This window comes from Marmota flaviventris, chromosome 4, assembly GCF_047511675.1.
Source record: "Marmota flaviventris isolate mMarFla1 chromosome 4, mMarFla1.hap1, whole genome shotgun sequence".
In the NCBI taxonomy this organism is placed as follows: domain Eukaryota; kingdom Metazoa; phylum Chordata; class Mammalia; order Rodentia; family Sciuridae; genus Marmota; species Marmota flaviventris.
Genome location: NC_092501.1, coordinates 158,831,661 through 158,850,928, shown reverse-complemented (window position 1 = coordinate 158,850,928; position 19,268 = coordinate 158,831,661). Strand labels below are relative to the sequence as shown.

At 39.4% G+C, this 19,268-nt stretch overlaps 1 protein-coding gene across 7 annotated transcripts in view; it reads right to left on the bottom strand.

Annotated features, from left to right (window-relative positions):
• The window catches only part of Bivm (basic, immunoglobulin-like variable motif containing), a 33,096-nt gene that overhangs the window by 13,122 nt on the left and 706 nt on the right, over positions 1–19,268 (bottom strand). For 3 of the 7 annotated variants that reach the window (XM_071611630.1, XM_071611631.1, XM_071611634.1), the window contains exons 2-7: positions 14,169–14,206; positions 13,606–14,092; positions 4,349–4,475; positions 770–865; positions 390–494; positions 83–177 (exon numbers count right to left, since the gene is read on the bottom strand). In XM_071611630.1, the coding sequence (XP_071467731.1) occupies positions 83–177; positions 390–494; positions 770–865; positions 4,349–4,475; positions 13,606–14,092; positions 14,169–14,206 (948 nt within the window). Of the gene's footprint in view, positions 1–82; positions 178–389; positions 495–769; positions 866–4,348; positions 4,476–13,605; positions 14,207–18,095; positions 18,263–18,440; positions 18,530–18,691; positions 18,777–19,268 lie in introns of those variants that run through there. The other 4 variants (XM_071611632.1, XM_071611635.1, XM_071611636.1 and 1 more) reach the window with 4 other exon arrangements.

Here is a 19,268-nt window from a genome sequence, read left to right as displayed (position 1 = left end):
GCCAATCTTTGAATTGGATGCTTAAGCAGGTATGTGTGTGTACACACACATATGTGCATAAATCTTGTATATGTTCACCTACCCGTTTCTCCAGCTGTTTTGTTCTTCCCATGAGGCTTATATAGAACATAGGAGCATCCTTTTACATGGAAGTGGTCATTAATTTGTCTAAACCATCTGAAAATAACAAGAAAATTTGCTTATAGCACCAATTCTTTAACAAGGAAGGCCGTTGTTTGAATTCTAGAGAAATTCAAGCCAAACCCAAGCTCAACATATCTATGACCGGTCAGAGACTAGCATCAAAGTACATGGTTTAACACACACCTACAGTATCAGTATATTGCAGAACTAGAAACAACGGATTGCTTCGAAGTAGTGCTTCGTACCTCATGAGTGTTGTGTTTCCGGTGAAAGGGCCAAACCTGATATCTTCAAATGGGGGTTGAAAGCCCAAAATATGTAAAGCCTCTTCTTGGGTAATAGGTGGAAGACTATAAGAGAAACACCGCCTTTCATTTTACAGTTCCAATCACACACAAAAATCTGTCTCAATGTTAATACATAAGTCTGGCTTGCACATAGTTTAGCACTATTCTTTGTTTTTATTTTATTGAAGACATGCATATGTTTTAAGTTAAAGATTAATAATATGATTCAGCAGTTTTTTCTTAATTTATGAAAAACCTATCCCGCCTTCTATTACAGAAACAACACCAAACCACTTTCAAATTTGGAATTGGAGAAACCAATAAAGTGGCATACTTACCTTCCAGCTCCCATTGTGCTATATAAGAAATTCCAACAAGAAATTAATGAGGAGATGCCACATGAAGTCTTATATTGTGGTCGGCTTATGCAGTACCTGAAAAAATAAAAGATCACTTTCTTCATTTGAATAAATATGAAAAAAATAACAGAAATATTCATCTAATGATGATTTAAAGTGTTAATATAAAGAAAGTTTTGATCACTGAAAGCAATATGAAACCTTTATTCATTTAAAATATTTTTGTACTTATTAAACATTATAAATGCATAATAATAAAAAATCATCTATTTTAATAAGGATAGCTAATATGACTATTAAAATAAATAGTATCCAAACTAATGGAAAAATAGATGATATATGAATTTAGATATCTGCTACTCAATTTCAGCTTGAATGCCTAGCTGAGCAGCAACTGCAATTATTTGCAACCTCTGAAATACTGGAGAAACAGGGCAAAGCATTGTCCCCCACATTTCAAGTTTACAGGGAGATTCTTCAACTCAAACTAAAAGACATCCATTTATCACCCACTGTGTCCTGAACAAGAATCCATTGAGCAGAACTGTCACAGAGGATTTTAAAAATGAAACACAAAACCCTTACATGGCACAATTCAGTTGTGTAGCCCAGACAATTTTCCAAGCAGTCAAGTTTCAAGGGAAATGACAAAGACTCACATGGACATAAGGAAAAGAAACAGACTACAGGATTCAGTTTTAAAGAAGAAATAAGGTTAGCTTTCAAATGATGTTTTCCTAACTAATGAAGGTACTAAGGAGTAGCCAAAGTAAAAAAGAAAAACAAGCCTTATCGTTGTAATTACAGTTTTAGTCTTACCTGGAAAATTATTTACAAAAAAGAAAAATTTCATACATATGTATATTTGTATGTATATGTTTGTATATGAATTTATGATGCAGATATGTACACAAATCAGCAATGACCCTCAAATATATAGATCGAATTGTGAAACTTAAGACCCTGAGACACAAAAACTAATCACAGTCATTTGATATAATATGCTAAGTTTTATGGGTTTAACAGTGTCCCCTAAAAAGATAAGCCTAACTCCTGATATCTATGAATGCGACCTTATTTGGAAATAGGGTCTTTGCAGATATATTCAAGTTAATGATGTGAGGACATATTGAAGAAGGGTACACCCTTAATTCAATGGCTGGTGTCCTTCTAAGAAGGAAAAACAAACAGATAGGTATGAAGAAACAGATGCATGGGGGAAGAGGTTGAAGTTCCACACAAATTTTAGAATTTCTTTTTCCATTTCTACAAAAATTGCCTTTGATATTTTCATAGGGATGGCACTAAACCTGTAGATCCCTTTGGGAATTACAGTCATTTTAATGATAATTGAGTCTTCCAATCCATGAACATGAGATTGCTTTCCATTTACTTGTGTCTTTAGTTTATTTCAGTAATGTTTTGTTACTTTCAGTGAAGAAGTCTTTTACATCCTTGGTTGAGTTTAGGCTTAATTATTTAATTACTTTTGATACTATTGTAAAAGGGATTATTTTCTTAATTTCCCAGTATATGGATCTACAACTGGAAGTTAGGCAGTAAGATGATAAAGTGGTGGTTGTCAGTGTCTTCCTCTGCATTTCTGCCATGTTAAACTGAATATCCACAAAAAAAAAAAAAACAACTCTGCAGATTCTCCCTGACATTATTGCTTTCATCCCTTGACCAAAGGCTCACTGGATGGTTTAGGGGGACCATCACATAAATATTTAAGGAGACCTGCATTGCTTGAGGTCTGCAGTAGTCTGTGCTCCTGAGTCTTCTCTCTGTTGATCCAGTATGCACAGGACATGGTAAGTACATTTTAGATGCTATGGTTCAGGGATATTGCTAATTCTTTGTTCTAAAGAAGATGGAGCTTTCCCCCTGGTTTTCATTTTGCTGCTGCTGCTGTTATTCATGGGTTTTCAGAAAGGAATGGAGTTTTTTTTAAAGCCTATACTTACTCTGTCATATTGAAATCCGCCCCGCCCCCCCACTTCCATCTTAAACACTTCACAAATCTTGGGCATCCCAAGGCATCTCATCAAGCTAGTTTTCCTCCTCAGACATTTGATCCTCCCGAGGTTCAAAGTGACCACTAATCCATTGGAATACCATTGATTTTTTTTAGTGAAAACAAGGAGGCCACCAGAAAGCATCTCCACAGTTTGCTGTTGTCTTTATTCAAAGTAATCAATGTGAGTATGAATTTCAATGTAAGAAATTTTTGTGGACAAGTGATTAATTTGTGGTCTACCCTGATGAAGCACTAGTAACTTATTCATTTATTGACTTTTTCTTTTTTCTTTTGTGAACAATTCTGCCTCAACCTTTGGGATTATTTTACAAATCCAATAATATACAGTGTTTTATATGTCACAGAATTTATCTTTACAAATATTTGGAAGTATTATATGCCTACAAATTCTTTTTTGTAATACCAAGTATGGCCTAAAGCATAAAAATTTTAATTTTTTTTTAAAAGACAGAGGGCAAGGAAAGTTTCCCTTAAAATTTTTCATACTTCTTCATCAATCGAAACTTGTTAACTGGTCTTATTCTCCACCAGGTTAAAATTTTTACCAACACTTTACTATCTTTTATAGGCTTTCCTATTCCAACCCTAATCTTGCAATACTCTTAGTGGAAAATAGCCCTAGAATTATTCCCCTCAAGGCATTTCTCCCATCTGTCCTTCCTAGTCTGTCTTTGTGGCCTCACATGTTATAACATTAACATTTAATTACACATACTTGTTATTAAAACAAATCATAAGTCTAAAAGGCTGGAAGCAAAAATGTACAAAGCCATTCTTCAAAGAAGTCTGAATTAATTTTTTATTTGTGTTTCTTCTCCAATACATACTACATACTAACTACTCCCAGATTATCTCTGTAAAATGGCTTTCATTAAGAAATCTTCAATGGTTTATCTCTACCTTAGGAAAAAAAAAATCTATGGGCTAGGTGTGAAGACATTTTCAGACAATCTTGGAACTGAATTCAGCCTAGGATTTATATGTTAAAGAAATACTGCTAATTTTATTAGATCTGAGAGTAGTACCTGGTTACATAAAAGCCATTTTTTAGAGATGATACTTAGGCATGTTATGTAAAATATGATTGATTTCAGTCATTTACTTTAAAATTCTTCAGCAAAGAAAAACTAGGCATATAACTATATCAAAATATGACCATTTAGATAACCATAATATGGAATTACACAGATGATTCTTTTTTAGTTATACATGACAGTAGAATCAATTTTGACATAATTATAAAAGCATGGAATATATCTTATTCTAATTCAGGGCCCAGTACCTCTTCTTTCACATAGATTATTCTAATAGCCAGGAGAGTCTGGGAAACATGGGCATGGCTCATAATTAATCTACTCCAAAAATTTGTAGTACACTTTGAATATTTATAAATCCTGGATATAATCTGAGAACTAGAAATATTTATCACATATGATTTATTAACTTATAATACCAAAGTTATTGCCAAAATATGTATTTTAAAAATTGAAAAGTAAAAATTGTAATGACAGCAGTACCATCGTCTGAGGTCTAATACTTTCCGCTGTTTAATGTCCTCAAGAGGAGAATGCTGAGGACATTCCCTCTGATGCCTTCCTTTTTTCTCAGAAGTTTTTTTCTTGGAAACTTGTTTCTTTGCATTGCCTAGAATACAAAGAATAAAATAAACAAACTGCTTGGAATGAAGTAAGCTGCCATGATAAAAATTACATATCAAAATTTAAAAGTGAGCTGGAGATATAGCTCAGTTGGTAGAGTGCTTGCCCTGCATGCACAAGGCTGCCTCAGTTCAATCCCCAGCACCACAAAAAAAAAAAAAAAAGCAACTACCATTAGCTCTAAAAATGACATTTGCAAACACAGTGAAGTAATACATGTATTTTCAAGAATAGTTCTCATGAAGAGAAAGCAAGACAGAAAAAAAAAATTATTTGATCAACCAGGGTTGCTGTCTCTGATTAAGTTCTTATATTGCAAATCCAGAGCTAGTCACTTAGCTGGTGAAGAATCAATCACAAAATCTTTAGCTACATCTAGAAAATCAAGTTATCAACAGTAAACTATTGAACTAGACCATTTCCAGAAAATAAATTGTGTTTCTTCTAACACAATTTCTTCTAATGTAGTAAAACCGCATTAATGCAAATTTGTTAAAAAGCAAAAGTGCTGTATGCAGTAATGTGATTATGGATGCTTAAAAATCCCTCGAGGCCTTCAGAGACACAAATGAATGGCAAATGATGCACATGCGCATTATTAGAATTTAACATTAGCACCAGGAACCAAAATGGTAGAAAAAGTCTCCTTTCCCTGTGCATGCACGTACATATGTATGCATGTATACACACAAACACATGCACGCGTGCACATACACCTCCCCAGAGACAGACAACCAACAGTGGTTTCCTACAGGGGAAGGGAGAATTATCAGCTGAACAAAAGGGAGGCAAATGTGAAAATTTACCTGTTTAATTTTTATTCTTTTTAATCTCTGAACCATGCTAATGGATTTTTCGGTCACAAAATTATATAAATTAAAATATTAGCAATGTCCAAACTCATTTAGTTAAAATGCTATTAACATTTCAGGCAACTACACTCAGATACTTTAAATACTTTCATAAAATTTAACTGAAGGTTAGTTAAGGTTGGGAATATAGCTCAGTAGGTAGGGTGCTTGCCTTGCATGCACAAGGCCCTGGGTTCAATCCCCAGCACCACAAAAAAAAAAAAAAAAAAAAAAAAAACCATAACTGAAGGTTATAAAACAGATTATATAGATACATTCCTAGAAAACAAACATGGCCAGGGAATTGCATTATTCATTCAAAATGCCTACCACAGCCAGGTGTGGTGACACACAACACAAAAAAAATTCCAGCAATTCAGGAGGATCACAAGTTCAAGGCCAACTTGGGCAACTTAGTGAGACCCTATCTCAAAATAAAAAATAAAAAGGTCTAGGGATGTTGCTCAGTGATAAAACACCCCTGAGTCCAATCCCCAGTACTGAAAAAAAAAAAAAAAGAAACTATTCACACACACACACACACACACATACAACTTTTCTCAAAGTTCCTACAATGCAACCCTGTGACACCCAAAACAAGCTGGAACTCAGAAACTATTGTAACATATGTAATATCTGTAAAGTGTCAGAATAAGGAAGACTGTACAATCAAGAAGCAATTCCCCCCTTTGTTTAAATTATTCTTAGTCTTCACAGAGAACATCATATTTTTCACAGAGCTGAGCAACCACCTGCAAACGAGCTAAAACTCATTGTGCCAACTTTCCCTCACTGATCAAATGGACAGTAAAGAGTCAGAAGACAGAAAAATGGCTTTCTACCATTTCCTGAAATATCTTCACTGCCTAATAATGACTTAATTCCCTTGACAGTTTTCCTAGCCACTTAGTTTCACAGGTAACAAAACATGGAAATCTGTGACCACAGCAGGCCACGGAAGGTCTGTTCTTCCACTTTCCTCCAAGGGCTGCAGGAACCTGTCTTCTGTGCACTTTTGGTTTAATCCTGAGTCAGGGAAACTACCCCTGCCCCCAATAAAAAAACAGAATCCTCTTAAAATTAAGGGAGTAATTTATTTGGGGGGAAATGAGATAGCCAAGCAGGCTCTCAGCCTTATGCAGTTAACAGATGCACCAGAAAATTAGGAGTTAAAAATTGGACCAATCTTTAAGGCCATAAAATTAAGATAACTCACCAGGAGAAGGGAGGTTGGAAGACAGCTCAGCCTTCTGACATCATGTTGTCAACAGTAATACCAAGAAGCCACAGCCAGACAAGGTCACTAAATCAAACCCACTGAAATCAGACAATAGTCTTCCCTGTCCTGAAAAAAAATATTAGGGACTTTCCCAGATGACAAGGAGCAACATCAGGGGGTGAGGGGCAAATGCATGCACAGAACAGTCACTGAGGTTACCCACAGCCACCTTTACTTCTTTGGCAATTTTTAATCTCTGAACCATGCTAATGGATTTTTCATTCACAAAATTATATAAATTAAAATATTAGCAATGTCCCAATGTGAGACTGAAGATGGTAATGAGACATGTGCTGCATGAAAGGGCAGGTTGAAGAAGAGACAGGCCCAGCTAAAACCCTGTAGAGGTGATGGCATCAAGGGACTGGACCCTGCCTACACTACAGACGCCATAAAAATTCTACAACTCGGGCTGGCATTGTGGCTCAGCAGTAGAGTGCTGGCCTAGCAAGTGCAAGGCCCTGGGTTCGATCCTCAGTACCATATAAAAATAAATAAAATAAAGGTATTGTGTCCAACTACAACTAAAAAATAAATATTTTTTAAAAAATTCTACAGCTCTTGTATTTTGCTTTAGCCATCCTGACTCTCTCATCAGCACTGTCTCCTTTCTGGGTCAAGAAGAAGCCTCCACTGAAGAGCCTCATTCCTTTTACACATGTGCATGGCCTGATTCTTCTGGTAGAGAGCATAAGAACCCACTGAGCCCGTGGGTCCTGTAGACAAAAGGAATCCACATCAAAGTGGAAGTTGGGATGGGAACAGAAAAGAGCAACCTCTGAACACTTCTGTCTCCCCATCATATCAATTCAGTCACCTTTGCCCACTGCCCCTTGTCATTCCCATACCCTTTCTTCCATTGCTCATCCTACCCACAACTCACCATGTAGCCCCATCACCAATGTGTACACACACACACACACACACACACTACACTGGCTTTTAGAAAAAGGTATAAAGCTAGCATATAAAAGAAAATGCATCATCATTTTTACTTGAAGGAGCATAAAAGAGTTCTGGACAATTACCATCAATGGAAAGTGGGAAGGGGCAGAAAAAAGGGGAGCTGCAAAGAAAGGGAGGCCCAGATTGTGTCTATAAATTGGGGCCAAATCTTGGGCTGATCCCTGAAGCATGCATGCATAGAGCAAGCCCCCAGCAAAACAGCTGAGGCTAAAAGGACTGAACTGAGAATGAAGCTGTCCCCAAAAGAGAATTTACAGTTTTGGTTCAACCAAATTTATTGCTTGCCGTAACAAAAAACTCAGCAGGCATTAGAATTACACATTGAGATCTATGAAATGTTCTGGTAATAAATGAAAAGATGGCAAACCTTTCCAGGTAAGAAAGAAAAGCTAAAAAGAAGTATAAATTCTAAAACTAAAATAAAAGAATGGAAAAAGACATCTACGTAAACACTAATCAAAAGAAAGCTGCAACATTTATATCGATATCAAACACACTGGCTTTCAGAACAACAAATACTGCCAGGGATAATGAGACACTTCATAATGACAAAAGGGGCCAGTTCATGAAGAAGGGATAAAACCCATAAAGTTATGTGTATGCACCTAATATAAGCTTCAAATCACAGTTTTTAAAAGTCTACAGAATGAACAGGACAGTGGAGAGCAGCAGGAATCTATCTCCCCATGTGGACAATTACACCCACAAATCTGTTGTGACTATCTGGATACTTGGAGTCTACAAAAAGGATGGTGACTTCCAGGGAAAGGCTTGCAGAGTAAACTGTTGATGGTTCTAGTCAATTTCAGCTCACAGCAAGGTACTGCCTACCCAGCCCCAGCTCAGGGACAGGCAAGAATGCAAGTGGTCCTGAGCATCTTCCAGGCAGCTTGAGGAAGCCAGGCCGGGCACCACAGGGACTGTGTCCTACAAAATTTGGGGATATGTGTTTTAATTGCTGGTTGCTGCTTCTGGTCTTAGAAGCACAGATGCATGGAGGGGGCAGCTATTCCTTTACCCCACTCCCACTACAGCTGTCCCCCTCCAGAGGATGAAAAGTCCCAATGCCTTTTTGTGTTATTATTTTTTTCCTTTTTAAAATTCTCCTTCACTTTTCTTTTTTATCCTTTTTGGCAACCAAACCTTTAAATTCTAGGATATTCAAAAGCAACAACATACATAGGGTAATTTAGAAAGTCACTATGCATACCCAGGGAAAGACGTGGGTTTTAAAAAAGATCTCAGAATCCCTTAAGTTTAGACCTCAGTCTGATAAGCAGCACGGATACAGACTATAACAATCAAAAAACAAAAACAAGTCAACAAGCCCTAGCAGGAGAGAATAATCCGATTTCCAGATTATTAGATTACATTTGTAAGTCCAGTTTCCAACAGAAATATCAAAATCACAAGACACACAAAGAAACAGGGAAATACAGCCCATTCAAAGGAAAAAAAAAATATATATATATATGCATATATATGTACATCACACACACACACACACACACACACACACACACCCCATCTCTGCGAAAGGCCAGAAGGCAGACTGGCTACACAAAGACTTTAAAACCACTGTCTTAAAGACGCTTGAAGAACTAAAGAGAGACGATATATATATTACAAATGGAAATAACAATAAAGAGACAGTAAACCCAAAAAGAAGCCAAAAAGAAATTCTTCAGCTGAATAATAACAATAACGAATGAAGAATTCACTAGAGGGATTCAATAGCAGATTTGAGCAGGCAGAAGAAACAATTGGTGGACTTGAACGCACAGAACAACTGAAAATATTGAGTCAGAGGAACAGAAAAAGAAAGATTGAAGAAAAGTGAACAAAGCTGAGGACACCATCACGTGGACCAACCTATACATTATGGTGGTTCCAAAGGAGAGGAGAGAAAGAAAGGGGAAAAGAGATTATCCAAAATAAATAACAGCTGAAAATTTCCCAAACTTGATGAAAGATGAATATAAACATTTCAGAATCTCAGCGACTCCAAGAGGAATGAACCCAAAAAGACCCCACTCCAAAACACATTATAAGCAAACTGTTGAAAGATAGACAAAGAATCTTGAAAACAGCAGGAGGGAAGCAACTTATCACCAACAAGATGTCCCCAAGAAGAATACCAACAGATTTCTCATCAGAAATTTTGAAGGCCAAAAGGTAGCAGACTGATGTATTCAAAATGCTAAAGGAAGGAAGGATATCAACCAAGACTCCTAAGACTAGCAATACTGTCCTTCAAAAGTGAAGGAACAATTAAGACATTCCCTAACAAAAACTGGGGGAGTTCATTACCAGTAGATCTGCCCTGCAAGGAATGCTAAAGGGAGTCCCCCGTAAGTTGAAATGAAAGTACACTAGACAGAAACTCAAAGCAATGGGAAGAAATAAAGATCTCAGCGAATGTACTTACATGAACATCTATAAAATTATCAGTTGATCCTTGGTTTGCAACTCCACTTCCTATGCTCCACATGACGTAAGAGACTAATACATTTTTTAAAAACTATTATTCGTTTGAAAGCTAGTATTATGGGGCTGGGACTGTGGCTCAGCGGTAGAGCACTTGCCTAGCATGTGTGAGGCCCTGGGTTCCATCCTCAGCACCACATAAAAATGAATAAATTAAATAAAGATATTGTGTCCAGTTACAACTAAAAAATAAATATTAAAAAAATGCTAGTATTATTAATTTGATTTGTAACTTCACATTTTTTCTACATTATTTAAGAGATTAAATGCATCAAAATATTAGTTTACGTTCCGGAAAACACTACATATAAAGATGCAATGCTGTACCATCAGTAACTCCAAGAGTGTGAGGGTAAAGCTTATAGGAACAGAATTTTTTAATGTTACTGAATTTAAGATGGTAAAAGTTCAAACTGGATTGTTACAATATTAGGATGTTCCATGTAATCCCCATAGACACCACCAAGAAAATGCCTATAGAATACACATATATAAATAAAAGGAAGTAAAAAAGAATTAAAACATTTCACTGCAAAAAAATAACAAAAAGCAAGATAGTAATGCAGAAAATGGGGGAAACGAAGCTGTAAGGCAGGTAGAAAACAAATAGCTCAAAGAAGGGAAGTCAGTCCTTCCTTATCAGTATTTACTTTATATGCAAATGAACCAACTGTTCTGATCAAAAGACAGAGAGTGGTTGGGCTGGGGATGTGGCTCAAGTGGTAAGGGGTTGGGGGGGCTCTGGGTTCGATCCTCAGCACCACATAAAAATAAAATAAAGATGTTGTGTCCACCAAAAACTAAAAATTAATTCATTCTCTCTCTCTCTCTCTCTCTCTCTCTCTCTCTCTCTCTCTCTCTCTCGGAAGAATGGATTTAAGGAAGCAGATCTAACTGTATGTTCTCCATTCACTTCATTAGAGACACAAACTGGCTGACAGAGGAAGAATGGAAAAGGTATTCCAGGTAAATATTAAGCAGAAGAGAGCAGGGTGACCACAAATAAGAGTCCCCAAAGACAAACACTGTACCACTCCTCTTACACGCTGTTCCCAGAGTCAACAGATTCAGAGACAGAGTGGAATGGTGGTTGCCAGGTGTTGAGGAAAGAGGGAAGGGGGAGACATTTTTAGTGGGTACTGAGTTTCAGGTTGGCAAGATGAAAAGAGACCTGGGATGGAGAGAGGGAATCACTGACAATAATAAACATACTTAGTGCCACGGAATTGTACACATAGAAAATGGCTAAGACGGTAAATTTAATGTCATTTGCTGTTTACTGCCACTTTAAAAAGTATTATTTTTAAAAGAAATTCAATGGTGAAAAGATGACCCAACCATTGTTAGGGATTATCAGCAACCCCCTTTCAGCAATGGACAGAATAAAACAAGAATTAGAGACAAAAGATGCAAACACATCCAAATACTGACCTAATTAATATTGATAGATACACCCAATAATTGCTGAGTGCATTTTTTCTCAAGAGCACATGGTATATTCACCAAGATAGGTCCTATGTTGGCATTGTAATGGTTAATTTGAATTGTCAACTTGATTGGATTAAGAGATGTCCATGATTAAGAGACTTACTGACATGTCAATGAGGGTCTGTCTAAGAGTCATTGGCATGTGGGAGAGCCAACTGAAACGGAGACCCTACTTAAGTGAGGGCAGCACCATCCAATAGGATGATGGCTTGGATGGAATAAAAGTTAGAAGAACAAGGAAACAGTAGCACAGCAAATTCTTCTTGAAGAGGTTCTTAATTACTACTGCAATCACCTGAAGGTATCAGACTCTGCTTCCAAAGGGGACTCTGCCACTGATTCTGCAGAAACCTTCAGTCTCATACTAAGGTAGCACTGTTGAACCCTCCTGTTCTGGGGCTTTAGCCTCTTGGACTGCACAGCTACTGGTTCTTCCAGCTCTTCAGCCCGCAGACAGCCATTGTGGACTATCCAGCTTCTGGTCACATAAGCCAATCTAATAAATCCCCTTTTATAATTATCCTTCCTGTTGATTCTGTTCCTCTAGAGAACCCTGATTAATACAGTCACAAAACCATATTGTCTTCTGTCCACCATGGTATTACATTAGAAATCACTATTTAGGAAAAAAAATATATCTGGAAGAGAAACAGCACATGTCTAAGTAATGCATGTATCAAAAAAGAACTGCAAAGTAAATTAGAAAATACTTTAAATTAAATAATAATAATAAAGGGTATCAAAGTTTGTGGACTGCAGCTAAAGCAGCACTTGAGAACAACCCCAAGCATTACATGCATAGGGCAGAAAGTCTCCCATCCATGATCTAAGCTTCCATCTTAAGTCAGAAAATGAAGAGCAAAGTAAGGAGAAGAAAGGAGACAACAGGGCAGACATGGATGAAATAAAATATATAACCGAGAAAATTAACAAACTAAAAACTGGCTGTTCAAAAAGATGAAAAACTGGTGAATTCCTAGTTAGACTTAACAGGCAAAAAGAAAAATGTCCATCATCAAGAGTAAAGAGCAGTTGTCACTGAAGACCGTGCCCTTAACTGAGATGAGGAGACGGTGGTATTAGATAGGGTGGCCAGCCTAATATGCTTCACAAACTAACAGGAATTCAGAAGGGCTTGGAAGCCAAATACAAATCCAAGTTCTACCTCCTGATAATGTGCAACTTTTAGCAACAGACTTGTTCCTGCTAAGCCTAATTCTTCATCTATAAAGTAAGGATAACAGTATCTATCTCACAAAATTCATACATTACCATGAGTTCAGAATTGAAAAGCGTTAGTACCCACCACAGGACCACTCAGCTGTGATTGTGAAAAGATGTGCACTGCACTATAAGTGAACAGCATCCTCCTAAGTTGTATAGTACACAGCCTATTCAATGGTACCTGGAGACCTCACTGGGGACTCAAAACATTTTAACAGCAAAAGATATAAGGTTATTATATAATGAAAAGAAAACCAAATGTTTTCTAGTTTAGGAACTATGACTTCATGTCTGTGAAACTACGAAATAATCGCATCATTCTAGTCACATCATTAACCATGTCTAAGTTACTGTGTACTTATCTGTAATACCTGTTGTTAAAATATTCCTTGATATTCAAAGCAAAATGCACTTCCATTGGCAACGCATGAATGAACTAACTGACCTATGTCCAAGGTTACTTTATTTTAACCACAACGACAGACAAGATGATAGCAATGTTTCTTGGTCAGTGTTATAAAAGGAAAACATGCCAGGCACAGGCACACACTTATAATCCCAGCAACTCGGGAGGCTGAGTCAGGAAGATGGAGAGTTCAAAGCTAGCCTCAGCAAAAGCGAGGTGCTTAGCAACTGAGACCTAAAATACAAAATAGGGCTGGGGATGTGACTCAGTGGCCAAGTGTCCCTGAGTTCCCAAGTACCAAAAAAACGAATAAAAAATTTTTAAAAAGGAAAACATGTTTAATGACAAGATTAAACAAAACACCATGTTGGTTTTCTCATTGTTTGCACATATGAACAACAGGATTCCTTCTTACCTGATTTGTGTTTCAAATTTGTAGTCACCCCGTCAAATTCTGATTTATCGATTTCCCATGCGAGAGGTAGCTTGCCCAGACTGTTGGATAAGTTTTCCAAACTATTGTCTTCATTATAGATTATCTCTGATGTACTAGTCGGGATACCGACGTACCTTGATGAATTATTTCCAGAAGGTAACGAGGTACTATCAGGGAGGCAAGAAGAGCGGGCTGGATTGGGGGTTTTATAGATTGAGGTTGCCTGGTTGAGAAAGGCATAGTCTGAACAGATGGCATAAATTTTCTCCCGAGTATGAGTCACAGGACAACTCCATGGATAATGCCCATCTCCTCTGGGACCCAAGGGTGCTCCCGAGGCACTTGTGCAGAAAGATCTGACAGCACCTTGTAGATTTTCTTCTGGAGACTTCCTCTCAGATTTGTGTCCACCATTTCCAGAATCATTGGACCTTTCGGTTTCCGCAACGTTAGGCATTGAATGCAACTGTAAAAGTTTCTATTACTAGGAAGAAGTTGCAACCCTTTCTGTTTCTTGAAAAACAACTTTGACAATTACTTACAGCATTCTGTAAAATCTTGAGAGCTGTGGAATGGGATCCTAAGGAAAGAGGGAGGAGAAAGAGTGATCAACAACCCGCATGACACTAAAAATTCTATTAGGTATTATTCGTATGCCTTCGTTCAATCCATTTGGATTTTCCAATGGCCATATGCCTAGAGTTATGATCAGTAGCCATCCATATTATTTTTAAAATTAGCCTAAAATAAAAGATTAGAAAAATACAAATACCCTAGTTAAAAAAATGGACTGAGTATCTGAATAGTCACTTCTCCAAAGAGGAATGTCCAAGGAGCACATGAAAAGATGTGCAGCATCTCTAGCCACCACAGAAATACAAATCAAAAGTGTAAGGAGGTACTAACTTAAGAGTCGGCTGCCTATAACCAAATGACAGGTGATAACCAGCACTGACAAGGATGTGAAGAAACTGGAGCCCTCACACACTGACAGAAATGTAGATGGTCCAGTCGATTTGGGCAAAAGATCTTCAGGCATTTAAATGGAGTTACCATGTGGTATCAAGTTCATTCCTAGGTACACACCCAAGTGAAAACACATCCACATGTTAACAGCAGCGTTACTCACAACAGCCAAAAAGAGGAAATGAACCAGATGCCCATCAAGTGACTTATGGTCAGTAGTATATCCAGCAATAAAAGCAATAAAAGAAGTACTGATCCATGACGCAACATGAATGAAATTTAAAAGCATTATACCAAGTGAAAGAAGACAACCACAAAGAAAAAGACACTGCATGACTCCTTTTATATAGTTTTAGCACAGACAGGTATACAGGGACAGAATGCAGCTTAGTGGCTGTGTACAGCTGGAGGGTTGGGTGAAGGGGTTTTTTGAAGAATTAAAATATTTAATAAATGATTGGCGGTGAATATACAACTTTGTGAATATATTAAAATATACTAAAAGCCATTGAAGTTTACCCCTTAATGGGTGAATTGGATGGTGTGCGAATTATATCTCAACAAAGCTATCTAAAAAATAGTGCTTTGGGCAAGATTGTTAAAAAAGTATACAGGCAACAAAGATATATGATGGTAATGGTCATGGATCTAAATCCACAAATAATATAGAATTTTAATTTTTAAGGTTCTTCACCTGACCAAAAACAACAGTTCCAATCCAGGTGTCACAACCTTCTGGATCATCTCAGAAAGGCTAAATTTCAGGACCAACCTGATTCTTTTGAGGAAGAAAACAGAAAAGTTTAAATAGCACCCGAGGGCACTCAAAGCAGCTAAAGATTCATATAAAAGGAAGTCTTTAATGACTCAAACCTTCCCAGGTAATGTGGGAGACACCGTGAAGCCAGCAGGCGCTGGGCAGAGAGTGCAGATTTCTCTGGGTTCTAGGGATGGAGCAGCACATAAGAGATTCCATCCACTGCAGGGGACCAGTTGGACTCTCTACAGTTAATCTCTCTCCCCTTTGCTTACATTAAAAATTAGAAACAAAAATGATTTTCATAAGTTACACAGAACTGATTATATAAAAAGTCATACAAACACTGAATGACCTAAGTCTATAACGGAGCCTGCAATGATGGAGACAATTCACACAGAGCCTCTAGCTTCTCCTGATCCCTGAGCAGAAACTGGAGAGAAATGGCAATTTCTTCATGGAGTTTAGGGAAACAGACTCCATGTGAGGAGAACTCCATATGTGCTAGATGGGATGCAGTTTCTTTTACTTCTAAGGAATGCTTTCTTTCTGCCCATACCTTCAGGGAGGGCTTTTCAGTAGTCTGCAGTTTATATTTGTGTGCAGGATTGGTTTGAGAGGTGCTGCACCCCAAAACATGGAACCTGCAGAGTTTCATTTTGGAAACATCCTTTTTTTTTTTGATAAGGAAATTTTAACAGCAGGTGTATCCTATCTCCAGACAGAAGCATTTAAGCTTTCTGCTTCTTCCTCTTTTCGTGGTGTTGGAAGTTGCAAAGGAAAGCTGTGCCTGAGGTTTACCGACCCAATTCTGGTCTCAGAGATGTCCTAGAGTAATATTTTCTACTTCCTATCTGTCATCCTCATGCCCTTTTCGAAAAGCTAGTGTGGAGAATTGGGTCTGTGGGGTTGTGTGGCTAGGCTGGAGTAGGTGAGAAAGAGACCAAGTTTCACATGTAGAGCAAAGGACAGAGGCCACTGATGCTGGTTGAGTGGGAGGAGATGGAGATGTCTCATGCACTGCCCTTTCTATATCACCATCTCAAGCTTAGCTGTGTTTTGTCATAGCTTTTTCCTCACTTAAATGAAATTTTGCTGGTGGGTCCAGTTCTCTGTATGGCAGTTTGGTAATTTTATGAAGTACGCTCATTTGGAACATATATAGTAGATATTTGGATCAAAAATACAGGCAAAAGGAAATTAAAAGTTGGGGTTCAGCTTACAGAAAGCTACAGCCAGAAAAGAATAAAACACTTCATTAATAAAAACACAACAGTCTGGCTTCATATGTGTTTGGGGTTTATTTGCTCTTAAATAATGGTCACTGAACAAGAATGTGCTCTTTGGATGCAATTTTACAAAAAGAAAAAAGAAAGAAAGAAAGAAGAGGAGGAGGAAAAGATCCTTGGTCAACATGAAGATGTGTTTTACATTGTCACTAAAAACCAAGGGTATCAAAACCTTCTCATTTGAACCACTGTTTATATGTAAATTTATCTGTGAAAATTTTGTTTACTATTTATAGGTTTTACTATTTGAGTAAAATATATTGCAGAAGAAAACACAAAGTACCAAAAGATATCACACAGAAAATGAAACTTATCTAAAACGCATGACCCAAACCCACACTAGTGTTTATTTTCTTTCCACATTGTACTGATCCATGTCTACTCTCCACTGCAAGCCAGAGGGGCTTTACCATTGTGTCCTGAGAACTTTGCTCAGATCTTGGCTTTCTTACAGTGAACTATGCACAATTTTTTGCTGATAACAGAATCATTACAGACATCTATTGTTGTATTATGCTGTAATTACAGCCTTGGGAAATACTGGACATACTTCAGTATCTAGAGGGGCAGAGTGTCCCTCCACTTAGCCTGCAGCTGTCATGGTTCTCACATGTTGGATCTCCCTTTGTCTCCATATTTATAAACCATCCCCAATTCCATGCTCACTCCTAGCTCCCCAGCTCACATCATTTCTAATCTGACCTGTACCCATACATTAGAAAACAAACTTTGCTACACATTATGATCATAGAACTTCCCTGCCTTAAAACCCTCTGCTCTAGGAACAAAAGGCCAACTCCCCATCTGGCCACAGATCTATTACTTTAGCTCTTCCTCACAACTCCCACCACCACCCACCTCCAAACTTCTTTTTGGTTCTCTGTGGTGCTTTCCCCTCCCACATACCCTCCTTTATTAATTTCCATTCATCTTTCAAATGTCCATACAGGTCACTTTCTGGGGAAGCTTTCTTTGCTCTTCAAACTAGGCCAGATCACCCAGTACATATTGGGGTAGTAGGTTTCCTGCACAGGTCTTCCCAGGGTGTAACTGTACATTAGTGCGAGAGTGCATGCTTGTGTGTGTGTGTATGTGTGTGTGTGTGTGTTTTCATATGATAAAGGTCTGGTTCCTGACTGTTGTATCCCCAGAACCTAATAGCTGTAGAAGTCTGGTTCAACATATATGTTTGGAGTGCCTACATCCACCAGGCATTACTGTAAGCCTTCATTTTGATGGAGGTGCCCTCATCCAAATATGTGAGGCATAGATGTATTAGGACTTACTAATAAGAATGACTGCAGGGTGTAATGATTTATTCATAATATCATGTCACAAGCAACAGAAATGTTTAATTGTATGCCAAGCAAAATTTAATGAAATGGCAAGCTTTGAATACATCCTTAGGATAACGATTTGTAAAAGCCATGGGAACACTGTTCTTAAAATAAACATACCGTTTGTAAAGCCAATATTCATTGATCATCTTATATTCCTTTCAAGTTATATTTTAAATCCGTGTTCTTCAGTATCAAGTTTACTCGAGAACTAAACATCCCTAAAATCTCCTCCGTAAAGCCTTCCATGTACGACGACTATGATCTATACCCTGTATGGAAGGCAACTGAGACGCAGGGGCAGTTAAGGGACTTACTGAGGGTTGAACGTGCCCAAGGGCCAGACCAGAAGGGCCCAGACCCAGCCTTGTCTCTCCTTCCCACCTGGTGCCTTCCCCACCGCTGCAGCCCCGCGATCACACCCCGCCTCCCCAGCGCAGAGGCCGGCGGCCTACGAAAGGATACCGGGACTCCTTGCGCCCGCGCCGGAGCCAGGCACCCGGGGAGACCGCGCGTGTTCCGCCGCCTCCTCTGCGACGCTCGCGGCTCGGCCGGGCTGGGAGGACGCTGGGACCACGGCGACGGTCGCGCAGGCCGGTGCTCGCCGCGCAGAGCCGGTGTGTGCAGAGGCGGCGCGGGCCGGGACTAGACAGCGCGGTGCGCCGGTGCCACAGCCCTCCCGCGGCGGCCACCGCCCGCGCGCCCCGCGCACCTACCGAGGCCCGGCGGCCCGGGTCCCCGCACCCGCGGAGGATGGTCCAGGCCTCCTCGCCTCCAGGCTCCCTCCTCCCTGGCTCTGGCGCCGGAAGACGTGGTTTGCCGCAAGGGGGAGCGCGTGGAGGCCGAAGTGACCGTCACCAACCTGTCCGGGGACCCTGGGACTTTTGGGGCTAAAGATTCCGGGGCGGATGGGAAGCGGGCAGTTACTGCCCCCGGGCGAACAGCAGAGCTCCCGGGTTCCGGATGTGAATGGGAGTTTATGTTCCTAAGGACAACGGCGAAAAACAGAAGAACCCCCTGCCTTGCTCCCCAACCAGACCCGCCTGGGCGCATCGAGCCACCCGGCCCATTTGGGTTTTCGGGTAGCTCAGAAGGGTCCAGGGAGGGAAACAGGCAGAGGGGGCGGCGCCCGGTTTCCAGCTGATCCTGAGGCCTCCCTAGTCGCGCACCCGCCACCACTTTGGCGGCCCAGGCCGGGTGCGGGCGCGCAGCGGGAGGGGACCGCCACCGCGAGCTGGGTGCCCCGGGTCCTGCCGAGCGTGGCATGGAGACCAGAGCTGAATAGTGGTCACC